A 12,952-nucleotide genomic window follows, 5' to 3' on the forward strand; every position below is an offset into this window, starting at 1 on the left:
ACTGGACTTTTATAAATTCGAGGGAACATTCAACTGTACGAACGGTCCTGAATCACTGTGTTAAAAAAAATAATTTTAAAAAACAGCAGCAGTCCCCGCAAAGAGCGTAATCTGTGCAGGTTTTAATACAAAGAGACTCTACACTCTGTTCCCAGATAAGGATAAACATGCTAATCTCAGCATTTCTGGGCCCGTCACCATGTAAGGCCATGACTCTGCCTCCAAAGACCAGTCCTGATGGCTCTACGTGTGGATGACATCAAATGCATGCATTACACAAACATGTTCATTGCAGTTTCCCCAGAATCTCATTACTTTCACTCACTTACATGAAAATGAAAAGAATTCCATCGACCCTAAATGCAAAAACGTCCCTTTCATTAAAAAACAACAACACACACTTGCCTCGTTACTCCCATTACCTTTTGCTCCATCACAGCCCTCGTCCAATTTCCTGCTAAAATCATTAGCACGTCCTCTGAGCTGAAGGACAGAGGCCCCACACGCTGGACTCGGTTTCCCTACCCGTGACACAGGTGGCCAGGGGGTTAGCAGAACACGCAGTGCAGGACAGCGCCAGCTGGGAGCTCCTCGGACGCACTGCACATGCCCGCTTCTACCACCAATACTCAGCCCGAGTCTCTGAAGACGCCCCTGAAACGCACCAACTGTGCTCCTTACGCGCCTCCTCCTTGCTCCTCTGCATCACAACGTCCCTCGCTGCCGGGCGCCGAGCACCCAGCGAACGGCAAGGCTGGAATCCTCCACCCAAGGCCAAACTCCCAGTCCACTGGGATGCCCGTCCTGCTTCCACATTAGCCCTGCGCCCGCATCACCCCAAGCCCCCCCCAGCACAAACGCCCTCACAGCACAACATGGGTGCCCCTGGATCACACCCCGCCAGCCTTCACACACCCGCCACCTCCGCACCCCAGCACAATCGCCCAGGGGGACAGCACACGTAGCGGAAGACACGGAACGTTTCCCAAGAACCATCACGTACTCAGCACACCGCAGAGTGCTTGCAGGGACGCCCCGCTATCCGTGGGGCATGGGCTCACCGCCCACCACTTGTCCGTACTCACTCCTCGCATTCCCGCCCTTCTACGTGACCAGGCGGACGTGCACACGGAGCACTTCTCTGTGCAGCGGAGCACTCGCGTGGCTGAGGGCCGGCGGCTGACCTAGCGGCCTTCCCAGGGAACACCGCTCTCGGCTGAAAGAACTCCAGCAGACAATACACAGTTATTCAGACTCACAGATGAACAAAGGGTGCCTGTCACAGTGAGGAAAACAACTGGCAGCGTTCGGCCAATGACAAAATTTGAGATTTCAAGTGAAAATTGGAATCTGGGGAGACACGTATCCATCCCCGTGGGCCCGACAACTCCTGACACTTTGCTGATACAGAGGACACTGATATATCAGAACAAATAAGGGGTTTTTCTTGGTATTTTAGGATAAATGTGTTAACACCGAGAAAAATCTGCTGAACCCGTTGCACCGGTATTTTCCAAATGACCGCCGCAGGACGTCCCAGGGTCACGCCCGGCCAGAAGATGTACTCAAAGTGCCAGACCGGCTAATGGATCTTAGTGGAGCAGAGCAGGGAAAGCGTGTCGACACGGCTCCAGATCCCACGCCAAAACTAAGCTTTAAGAAGCATCGCTTGAGTTTTGGTTTGGTGTCAGAAAAGAATACCCACCACAATCTGCAAAGGTCATCAAAACGCCGCCTTTTTCAAATACCTATCTGCGTGAAGCTGGATTTTCCTCAGATACTTGAACCAAACAGTGTGTTTCTGATGGTTCATCGTATGTGTCGACTTGACCAGGTTACGAGATGCCCCGAGTTCTGGTCGGATGCGTTCTGGATGTGTGTGGGTATGTCTGGATGAGCTTCAGAGCTGAATCTGAATCTTCAAGCAAGGGAAGCAGATTGTCCTCCCTGGCCAGGGTGGGCCTTGTCTAATCAGGTGAGGACCTAAACAAAATGAAGTGCAGAGGAAGAATTCTCTCTGCCCGACTGCCCTTGACCTAGGACATCAGTGCTCTCCTGCTTCTGGACTCAGACTTGGGCTGGAATTTACACCGCTTCTCCAGCTTACCACCAGCCGATCTGGAGCACCCACAACCTCCTTAACCACATGAGCCCAACCCCTTATGACAAATCCCATGGGTTCTGTTTCTCTGGAGAACCCGGCCTAATATAAGGCGGAAACAGGCTGAATACAGAAGCAGATGGGAGAATCCAGCCCCTCCACTAAGTCACAACTAACAAAAGCACAAAACATACACGTAGGTACACACACGGCAGCCTCACGCTTCTCGTTGTACAGAATGAGAAGCGGAACAGCGTGATACCAAAGATTCCGTTCTGCCATGAAGAAAAGAACCTGCCAAAGCAATTCTTAAAAAGTGTGTGTCCGTACATAAAATACTGGGTAGCTACGGAAACACTGTGATTTCTAAAAATCTACTACGGGATAACACTTGCAGTAGGCAAGCAAAGAGACGTGAAGCTCCGTACAGAGCAAAACAACTCTGTCAAAACAGATGTGACCAACGGGCTCATCCCCATGTGAGAACGCCGGGCAGGACGGAGTCACCCCAACTCGGTTCAGCAAGGGTGGACCGCGCAGTACATCTCGCGGGGAAAACCAGCTAAGTCATGAAAAAGTAACAGAAATAGCACCAACTCCAGAACGAATCAACCATGAAACTGGGTCGGAACTGGAAAAGCAGAAGAAATATTAGAATAAAATACGCAGGACATCCTTACGGCCGCAGAAAACTGGAAGGGGCCTCAAATGACAAGCCAACACAGAGATTAAATGAGATGATGGTAGATTTGAACAAGCCGCACCTGAGAACTTTGCCGAGACAAACACTCCACAGGGCGCCTGGGGGTCAGTGGGTGAGCGTCTGCCTCTGGCTCAGGTCATGACCTCAGGGTCCTGGGATCGAGTCCCGAGTCGAGCTCCCTGCTCAGCGGGGAGCCTGCTGCTCCCTCTGCCTCTGCTGTCCCCCCACTTGTGCTCTCTCTTCGTCTCAGATAAATAAATGAATAAATAAATAAATGAAAATACTTCACAGACGAAAGAATCAGACAAACAACCGGAAGGCTTGCAGTGCAGAATGCGGAACGGTAAGAAACTGCCCCCCGACACCTGCGGGCCAGAGTCCATCAAAGGCTGGCAAGTATGCGGCCGGATGTAACGGTGAGATGCCAAGTGCTTGTAAGACAGAATGAGAACTCAAGAAGAAAAGATAATGAATAATCTGATTTTCTTAAAGATGTATTTATTTATCTGAGGAGAAGAGAGAGTGCCCACACGCTGAGCGGAGACACAGGAAGCCGAATCCACTCCGTGCGGAGCGCGCAGCCCAACGCAGAGCTCGACCTCACGGCCCCAAGGTCGTGACCCGGCGGGGAGCAGGCCAGGCGCTCCGCTCACTGCGCCCCCGGTGCTCCGGTACCCTGAGCTTCTGAGCGAACAAAGACCTGAAGGTCCAGCTCAGGACGGGGGCAGCACCGGAGCCTCAGTGTCCGCTCGCAGGCCCGCCCTCCGCTAACCACCGCAGAATGGGAGCCTACAGTCAAAGCACGTGCCGCTTCTCAGCGATCAACGGCTCGCAAAGACCAACGCTGCCGAGCTCCGGGAGGGGGCGAGGCACCCGGGCCGTGGGTGCGGGGTGGGCACCGGTCCCGCCTCACGCTCAACGAAGTCCCGCGGGCATCTCCCAGCCTCGAAGACACACACGTGCAGGCCGCGGCAGCGCCGTCTGCACGCCACACGCCGGGCCCCTGGTCACGGGTGTCTGAGCCTGGGGCCCCAGCACGGCCCAAGCACCGGCCCGACGCTCCGACGTTGCTTCCTGCTGTCTCGGGGCGCTGGGCGGCCAACGTCTGCGGAGCCTCGGGACCGGGCCTCGCGGGCAGGCCCATGGCCCCGGCCTCCATGAGCCGTCGCAGAGGCCACCACGGCCCTGAAGGCCCCGGGACAGGGCACCCCTCAGACTGTGGCCCTGACGGCCCCGGGGACAGGGTGCCCCCTCACGGCGTGACGTCCTTACACGCCGCGCAGAGCTGTCTTGTCTCACTCTAGCCGGTGCCTAACGTATATTTGTTTTCTACCCGGGAAGAGCCGTCACCCAAGCAGCCTTGGCAAAGCCCCGGTGCCTCCTCCCTCCGGCCTCCTCCCCCTCCTCGGCCTCCTGCCCTCATTCCCTGGCACGCTTCCCTTCCAGGCTGTTCTCTCCTAGTCCGCAATGCGATTGGGGCAAAGCCTTTCCAGGGAGCACTTCTGCTGGGTCTGATCCTGCCCCTTTTGGATTCATCTCCCTCTCGGGGCAAAATCCCCAGAACTCACATTTGTCTACACCCATCAGGACCAGAACTCCAAGGTCGCTGCGCCGCAGCCTTCCCACTGCCTCATGCAAAGTATGACCAGGTCGGGCTCACGAAAGCACCACCAGTGACAGCCGAACCATTTGCGACCACCTGAGGGTTCCTGGTGGAGCGACGTGTACCAGAGCCATAAGCAGTGGCGAGGGCGCAGAGCTGAGGTGGCATCAGTGGGGCTCGGGGGAGCTGAGGGAGCCACAGCCAGACACGAAACCCCATCCCCACCCCACTGCCATCTGTGCCTTTTCCTGGGAGGTTCCAGAATCAGAGATAAGAAAGCCTCTATGTGGGATCCCTGGGTGGCGCAGCGGTTTGGCGCCTGCCTTTGGCCCAGGGCACGATCCTGGAGACCCGGGATCGAATCCCACGTCAGGCTCCCGGTGCCTGGAGCCTGCTTCTCCCTCTGCCTGTGTCTCTCTCTCTGTGACTATCATAAATTTAAAAAAAAAAAAAAGCCTCTATGTGCAAGTGTCCCAGCTTCGTGAAAATGAAGTTTTTTCTTCTACTGTCACCACATACAGAACACGAGGTAAGTAAGACAGGAGGTGGAACGTCAAGTAAGGGACTTGAAGGTCAAGAATGAGCCAGAAAGGGATCCCTGGGTGGCGCAGCGGTTTAGCGCCTGCCTTTGGCCCGGGGCGCGATCCTGGAGACCCGGGATCGGGTCCCGCGTCGGGCTCCCAGTGCATTGGGCCTGCTTCTCCCTCTGCCTATGTCTCTGCCTCTCTCTCTCTCTCTCTCTCTGTGTGACTATCATAAATAAATAAAAATTAAAAAAAAAATAAAAGAATGAGCCAGAAAGGGAACAGTAAAAATAGGAACCTGAGTCCCAGAATACATGCCTGCCCTTCCCTACCGTCACCGTATCACCAACAGGACCACCACAGTCACCATTATCACCAACACCACCCCCGGGGCCACCACTGTCATCCTCACCATCATCGTCACCACCAACGCTACCATCACCACCATCATCACCATCAATACCACCACCATCATCATTCTCACCATCATCAACATCTTCATCATCACCATCATCACCACCATCATTGCAATGATCATTTTTACGATCAGCATTATCACCGATGCCATCAAGGTCACCACCATCATCATCATCATCAACACCAGCATTATTATTACTGTCATCACTGATGTCACCACCATCATCGTAACTGTCATCACCACCATAATCGGCTTGACCACCAGCATCACCGTCACCATGATCATCATTACACGCACCTTACCGCCAACCTCAGCATCATCCTCTCCACCACCACCACCACCATCACCACCTCCACCATCACCATCATATCACTGCCATCAGCACCACAATCAGCAGCATCATTGCCTTCAGCACCTTCATCACCATCACCAACACTACTAGACACTTTTTTTTTTTTTTTAAGATTTATTTCCCCATGAGACACACAGAGAAGAGAGAAGCAGGCTCCCTGCAAGGAGCCCGACGCAGGACTCGATCCCAGGACCCCCGGGGTCATGCCTTGGTCTGAGGGCAGACGCTCCACCGCTGAGCCGCCCCGGCATCCCTACTGCACACCTTGAGCCAGTCACCACTCGGTGTGCTCCGTGTAAGCCATTATTCGCTAGAGGAAAATTCGAGCACAGACAGGCAGAGTGCGAAGCCTGGCAGCCTGGCTCCACGGTCCCCACGCGACACCAGCATCCCTCCTGCTTCTCCAGCCTTCCCCCTTCCCCCACAGCCTCACGACGCGGGCGGGCGTGACTGCTTAGACGCCGTGTGTACCAGGCGGGCCTCCTGGTCTCCGGGGCCCACACACAGGCTCCGCACACAGAGGCACGTGACGCGTATGACTCGCAGGAGACAAAGCTCCCCGGGCTCTCCTTCGCGGTCTTCACGCTGCCGTGACAGAAGGAACAGACCTGACAACGCGCTGTCAGGGGCACTGAAGAGAACCACGGAAAGGCCACCGCTCCCCTGAGCAGCCAATCACGGATACCCGCACGACCCTGCCGGGCCCTGTCTACACCCGCATGACCCTGCCCGGCTCCCAAACCCGGCCCTGGGAGCAGCATGCGCACACCCTGCCCCCGCACATCCACAGGGAGACACCTCCACGCTGACGAGTCAGTCCCCAGGAGACGCGTCCCTCACAGGCCCTCTTCGCCTGACGCCGTCACCGGGTGCCCATTCGAGGCTGGAGCCAGCACAGTGATCCCTCCAGCAGGAGCACCGAGTCCCGAATGCACGACCCCTCCGGCCCCGGCAGCAGCTCTCGGGGGCCAGGGGAGGGGGAGGCCCCCGGCCCGTTCTGGGAGAAGGGAGGGGGCCCGCGCGCCCAGAAAAGGAGACAGAGACACCGGGGATCAGGGAGGGAGGGCGCGGGTCCTCCGGAGGAGCAGCCACACCAGCTCCCCCCACCCTCCGGCCCCTTCCCGGCAAGAGGGGCCCCGAGAGGCCCGTGTCGCCCCCTCACTGCGGATGCCCGACCCTCGCCCCCACAGCCCAGCGCAGGGCAGCCCTGCAGACAGCACCGCGGGTCCTCAGGGGGGACGGGGACCAAGAGGCAAGCCCGACGCAAACGAAGGCCGCCAGCGACACCCGCCAACCACAGGGCACCACCCGGCAGCCCACGCCTCCTCCGGGCCCAGCCCGCCCCACGCTGTGACACAGGCCCACGCCCCACGGGGACCCTGGGGCTCTCGGGACCAGAACCACTGCCCCCACAGGCCCGCTGCGCAGGTCTCCGACTGCACAAGCAGCGGGCCGCCTGGGTGTGAGCTTTGGAGCACCGGCAGCCACAGAGCCTGACGACAGGCCAAAGGCCCAGCACCGACGCGCAGAGCGCCCGCCTGCCAACTGTGCCGAGGGTCGGCGTGCGCGACTGTGAGGCCGAGCCACGAGGGCCACGGCGCCCCCAGCACGGCCAGCAGCCTCGCTCCTTCTAGCCACGCTCCTCCCCAGCTGCAAGGGGGTAAGCTCAGTGGACCGGCCGGCAGCGGTGGGGGAACACCCGCCAGGAAGGGGCGCCACCACTGAACATTTGGGAACCGCCCACCCCCCCCCCCCACCCAGCCCCGAAAGCAGCTTTTCATTTGGGTTTTGCTCGAGTGTTTGCTGCGGTTCCGTTTCCTCGGCGGGTGAACGACAGACGTGCACTCACCTCGGCATAAAATCCCGTGGCTGTCGATAATCTGCTTGCAAACCCCACAGACCTTGGGCTTTTTAAAGACTTTGTTCTTAAAGCTGTGCAGGCTCGTGAACTCCTCCAGCTGAAAGAGCAAAGGGAGAAACTGTCAGCTCCACGAACCAGTTTGTTTGCTTTTCTCTCTTCTCTTTCAGGAAGTGGGACGTCTAGCGGAGTCCGGGAAAAGCTAAAACAGGAACCTTACAGTTAAACAGGGAAGAACAAGCAGCCATGCCGCCAAGGCCGGGATTCCCCCGGGGGCCGCGGATACCCCGTCAGCATTCCCAGTGCCAGGGCCCAGCCGGAAGCCCACAGCTGCCCCGCTTGCCGATCCCCTGAGACTGGGCCAAGGCCGTCAGGGCGCCGCGCTCGTCAGCACTGCTTATAGGACCATGTACTAGCGTCCACGCTGCAGGCCAACGGCTACTGCTATGACAAAGTCATCCACAGGCACTGCCAGAAGATGCTCAGCCAACAGAGGAAGCTAGTGACTGAGTCTCCTGGCCCCTGGGCCTCTCCGGATGCAGCTGGGCTCACGAGGATGGAGAAGCATTCGCGTGAGGCCAGTGTGCTAAGATATGTGGTTCCTCCCTACACCGGCCCGGCACTGAATCCACGACACACGCCGGCTCGGGGACTACACGAACCACTCGCCCACCAGACCCCTCTTTGCAGGGTCAGGGCTCATGGCCATATCTGATGATCTTACAAAAATTCAATTTGCCTGAGAAACCAAACGCCAGTCAGTCTACCCGATTGGTGATACGTTTGAGCGTCTCCTCTGAGTGCACAGATTCACTGAAGCTGGTACTTAGCACCGGAAGATTAAATGTTAGCCAGAATGGGAAACAAATGGTACAACTACAGCTTCTTACACATGTTTTTAGATCTACAACAATCTGGTGACTCAGCAATCCACTCCTAGAGTCACGAACTGGAACGAATGCATATGCCCACAAAAGTTTTGTGCAAGAATGGGCAGATCTGCCTTACTTAACAGTGCAAGATTTCCAAACAGAAAATAACTCAAACACCCATCCAAAGGAGACTGGGTACACAAACTGCGATACAGTCCTACGGTGGAACACTGTTCAGGAGCACGGAAGAGCTTACTACCGTTATATGCTACTAACCATGGATGAGCATCGAAAGCTCATTGATAACTCATGCATGAATTATTGTGCCGAGCGAAAGAACTCTGAGAGGAAAGCACACAGTGATGACTATTTATCGGACGTTCATGAACAGGCAAACAAATCTCTCCAGTTCCCCAGAGGCAGGAAAACAGTGAGGTGAGCTCCATGACTGCTCCAGATTCCTGCATCAAGGAAGGCCCCAGGATGCAGAGAAGGAGGGGACCAGGGAACTAACTACCTGGGACTGAGGAGACGGTGCTAAGCATTCATGCAAAACAGGGCAGCAAGAGTTCACTTGCCACAGCACCTTGAAACAGAGCCGCGTGGAACCCCTAAGATGTGCACAGGGCCCTCTGATGAGTACATGTGTGCAGTGTGTGCACACATCACAGTACAAACTGCCCGGAATAAAGTACAGAAAGGAGAGACCACCTAATTAAACACAGATAAACAGAGCATCAGTGAGCTGTGGGAAAGTTCAAGCAGCCTAACACACGTGTAATTGGAGTCTCTGTAAAGTTGGGGGGGGGGGTAATTGAAAAAATAAAGCCTAAAACTTTCCCAAAATCTAAGCAAAATTATCAACCCAAAAACTGAAGAAACTCAACAAATCCCAAGTACAAGAAGTGTGGCCGAAACAACACCAAGGCACATGATAATCACACTGCTCCAACCCAGTGATATACAGAAAATCGTAAATGCCCCCCAGAGGGAAGGAAAGGACACAATGCGACAGGGGACCAACCATTAGCACAAGAGCAGATTTCCCACAGAGAACAAAGCCAGTGAGAAAACGGCAGAGAGACAGAGAGCGCCCAGAGAAATTCTGACCTAAAATTCTGGACCCAGCAAAAACAGCATTCAAAAAGTAAAGTGAATTTTAAAATTCTTATGATACGCAAAAGCTGAAACACATCCATCCCCAGATGACACCTACTACAAGTTAAACATAGTCTGAGTGCAAGGAAAGTGATCACAAGTGGAAAGACCGCTTTACACAGAAGGAACAGCACCAGAAATGTTAAGTATGTGGATAAATACGTAATACTTTCTTTTATATTGAAAACTCACTACAAGATAATTAACTGTTTAATAAAAAAAACCAATAGTGATGTAATGTGAGCTTCAACAGACGTAAAACTAAAATTTCTGATAAAACAGCACAGGGGCACCTGGGTAGCTCAGTCAGTTAAACGTCTGCCTTTGGGATGGATCATGATCTCAGGGTCCTGGAATCAAGCCCCGTGTTGAGCTCCCTGCTCAGCGAGGAATCTGCTTCTCCCTCTCCCTCTGCCTCTGTCCGCCATTTGTGCTTGCTTTCTCTCTCTCTTTCTCAAATAAAATAAAATATTAAAAAACAAAGAAAAGCAGTACAAAGCTCAGGAAAAAAGAAATGTAGGTTCTACTGCAAGGCTCTCATACTATTCATGAAGTCATACACTCTCATGTGAAGCAGACTGTGAGAAACTAGGGATATGTACTATAAATCTCAAAGCAACTACTAAAATAATGAGTGATAGGTAATAATCCAACAAAGGAGAGAAAATGAAATTATTTTTTAAAATTTCAACTAATTTAGTCAGTGGAGCACAAGACCCTTGATCTCCGGCCCTGAGTTCAAGCCCCACATTGGGTGTAGAGATCACTTAAAAATAAAAGTTTTTAAAATAAAAAATTAAAGTAAATAAAAGTTCAACTAATCTAAACATGGCAGAAAAGAGAAAGCAGAGCAAAGGCTAGGTAAAAGAAACAAAACAAACAGCAAAATGATGATTTAAATCTAACTGTATTAGTAGTCACATTATGTACATAGTTTAGATGCCTTAACTCAAAGGCAATGGTTGTCAGATTATATTCTTCTAAAAAGTGAAAAGACAGGGATGCCTGGGTGGCTCAGCAGTTGAACATCTGCCTTTGGCTCAGGTCATGATCCTGAGGTCCTGGGATCGAGTCCTGTATCGGGCTCCCTGCAGGGAGCCTGCTTCTCCCTCTGCCTGTGTCTCTGCCTCTCTCTGTGTGTCTCTCTTTAAAAAAATAAAATAAAATAAAGACAAGACAGAGAAAACATACAAGGGTAATGTTAAATGAAAGCTGGAGTGGCTATATTAATATCAAACAGAGTCAATTCCAGGTTAAAGAATGTTACTATTGATAAAGAAAGGGATTTCACAATAAGAGGGTATATGCATTAAGAGAACATATAATCCTAAACATTTATGCACCTATTAACAATACTTTCAAAATCCATAAAGCAAGAAATGATAGAATTGCAAAGACATAAATAGACAAATGTGTAAATATTGTCAGAAACTTATTTCTCGGGTGACGGGCACTGACAGCAGCACTTGACTGGATGAGCACTGGGTGTTATACTATATGTTGGCAAATCAAACTCCAATAAAAAAATACAAAAAAAAAAAAAAGGAAACTGTTTCTCTCTCTTTTAGACTGAACTGTGCTCTAATGAAATTCATATGTTAAAGCCTTAACCCTGAATATGACTGTATGTAGAGATGGGACATTTTAAACTGGTGAATAAGGTCAAACATGGTCATAAGGGTGGGATCCTACTCCAGTAGGACTGCTGCCCTTACAAGAAGAGGAAGAGATACGGGCGGGGAGGTGGGGAGGCTTGCACACTGAGAAAAGTCCATTTGAGGAGTCAGTGAGAAGACAGTCATCTAAAAACCAAGGAAAAAGGCCTCAGAAAAACCAAGGCTGTCAGCACCTTGATCCTGGACTCCCAGCCTTCAGAACTGTAAGAAAATAAATTACTGCACTTAAGTCCTGCAGTCCACAGTATTTTGTTACAGCAGCCCCAACAAGCTAATAGACCCGTTCTCAATCACTAATAATTATTTTTATCAATAATAACAATTGATAGTTATTGCAGGAAATAACCAAAGATACATAACATTCTCAAAAGACCTGACCTGATTGACACTGATAGACTATCTGACCCAACAGCAACAGAATACACGTCCTTTTCAAGCACACATGGAATGTTTAATGAGGCAGACCACATTCTAGGACATAAAACACGTCTAAATAATTTTTTTAAGTCTAAATAAATTTAAAAGCATTCAAACCATACTAAATATGTTCTCCAATCACAACGGGATTATATTAGAAACCATAAATAAAAGATTTCCATAAAATTCCCAAGTTTTTGGAAACTAAACACATTTATAATTTTTTTATTATTATTTATTCATGAGAGAAGAGAAAGGCAGAGACACAGGCAGAGGGAGAAGCAGGCTCCCTGCGGGGAGCCCAATGGGGGACTGGATCCCAGGACCCCAGGATCACAACCTGAGCCGAGGGCAAACACTCAACCACTGAGCCTCCCAAGTGCCCCCAACAACACACTTCTAAATAATACATCATAGCAAACAGGATTTATCCCAGGGGGGCAAAGTTGGTTTAACATTCAAATACCAAACAATAAACTAAAAAAGAAACCTACACAATCTTTCAATTAATCAGGAAAAAGAAAAAAAAAAAAAAAGTCTGACAAAATCCAACATACACTTTCTGATAAACACTCTCAAATCAAAATAGAGAAAGGGTTCCTCAACTCGATAAAACCTATAGCAAACCCCAAATTAACAACAACAGACTGAATGCTTTCCCTTTAAGCTCTGGAATGAGGCACAGATGTCTGCAATGAACATTTCTATTTAACACTAACCAGTGCATCTGGGCAAGAAAAATAAATAAAAAGTATCCAGTTTGCAAAGGAAGAAGTGAAACTGTCCTTAGTCACAGACACCACTGTCTATAAAAACAAACAAAAAAAAAGTTATGAAATGTACAAAAAACCCTCTAGAACTAACAAAGAAGTTTAGCCAAGTTGAAGGACAGGAGTTCACTGGATGTACAAACTACTTCCTAGCAATGCACATTCAGAAACTGAAACTCAAAGAATATTACCATTTATAGTATCATCAAAAACATTAACTCTTAGGAGTAAATCTAACAAAAGACGTGAAACACCTAAAAGATTAAAAAAAAAAAAAAAAAAAACATAAACCAGGGCAGCCCGGGTGGCTCAGCGGTTCAGCGCCTGCCTTCGGCCCAGGGCGTGATCCTGGAGACCCAGGATTGAGTCCCACGTCGGGCTCCCTGCACAGAGCCTGCTTCTCCCTCTGCCTGTCTCTCTATTTCTGTCTCTAATAAATAAATAAAAATCTTTAAAAATTCTTTAAAAATACATAAAAATTAAAAAAAAACATTCTCACC

General features: G+C 51.1%; 1 protein-coding gene across 9 annotated transcripts in view; it reads right to left on the reverse strand.

Annotated features, from left to right (window-relative positions):
- The window catches only part of TNS3 (tensin 3), a 157,317-nt gene that overhangs the window by 125,311 nt on the left and 19,054 nt on the right, over positions 1-12,952 (reverse strand). For 6 of the 9 annotated variants that reach the window (XM_077850338.1, XM_077850337.1, XM_077850336.1 and 3 more), the window contains one exon: positions 7,551-7,659. The exons of 1 other annotated variant lie outside the window; for it this stretch is intronic. In XM_077850338.1, the coding sequence (XP_077706464.1) occupies positions 7,551-7,659 (109 nt within the window). Of the gene's footprint in view, positions 1-1,003; positions 1,140-7,550; positions 7,660-12,952 lie in introns of those variants that run through there. 2 more of the 9 variants (XM_077850346.1, XM_077850343.1) reach the window with 2 other exon arrangements.

The sequence above is a fragment of the Canis aureus genome, chromosome 15 (genome assembly GCF_053574225.1).
Source record: "Canis aureus isolate CA01 chromosome 15, VMU_Caureus_v.1.0, whole genome shotgun sequence".
NCBI classification, from domain to species: Eukaryota; Metazoa; Chordata; class Mammalia; order Carnivora; family Canidae; genus Canis; species Canis aureus.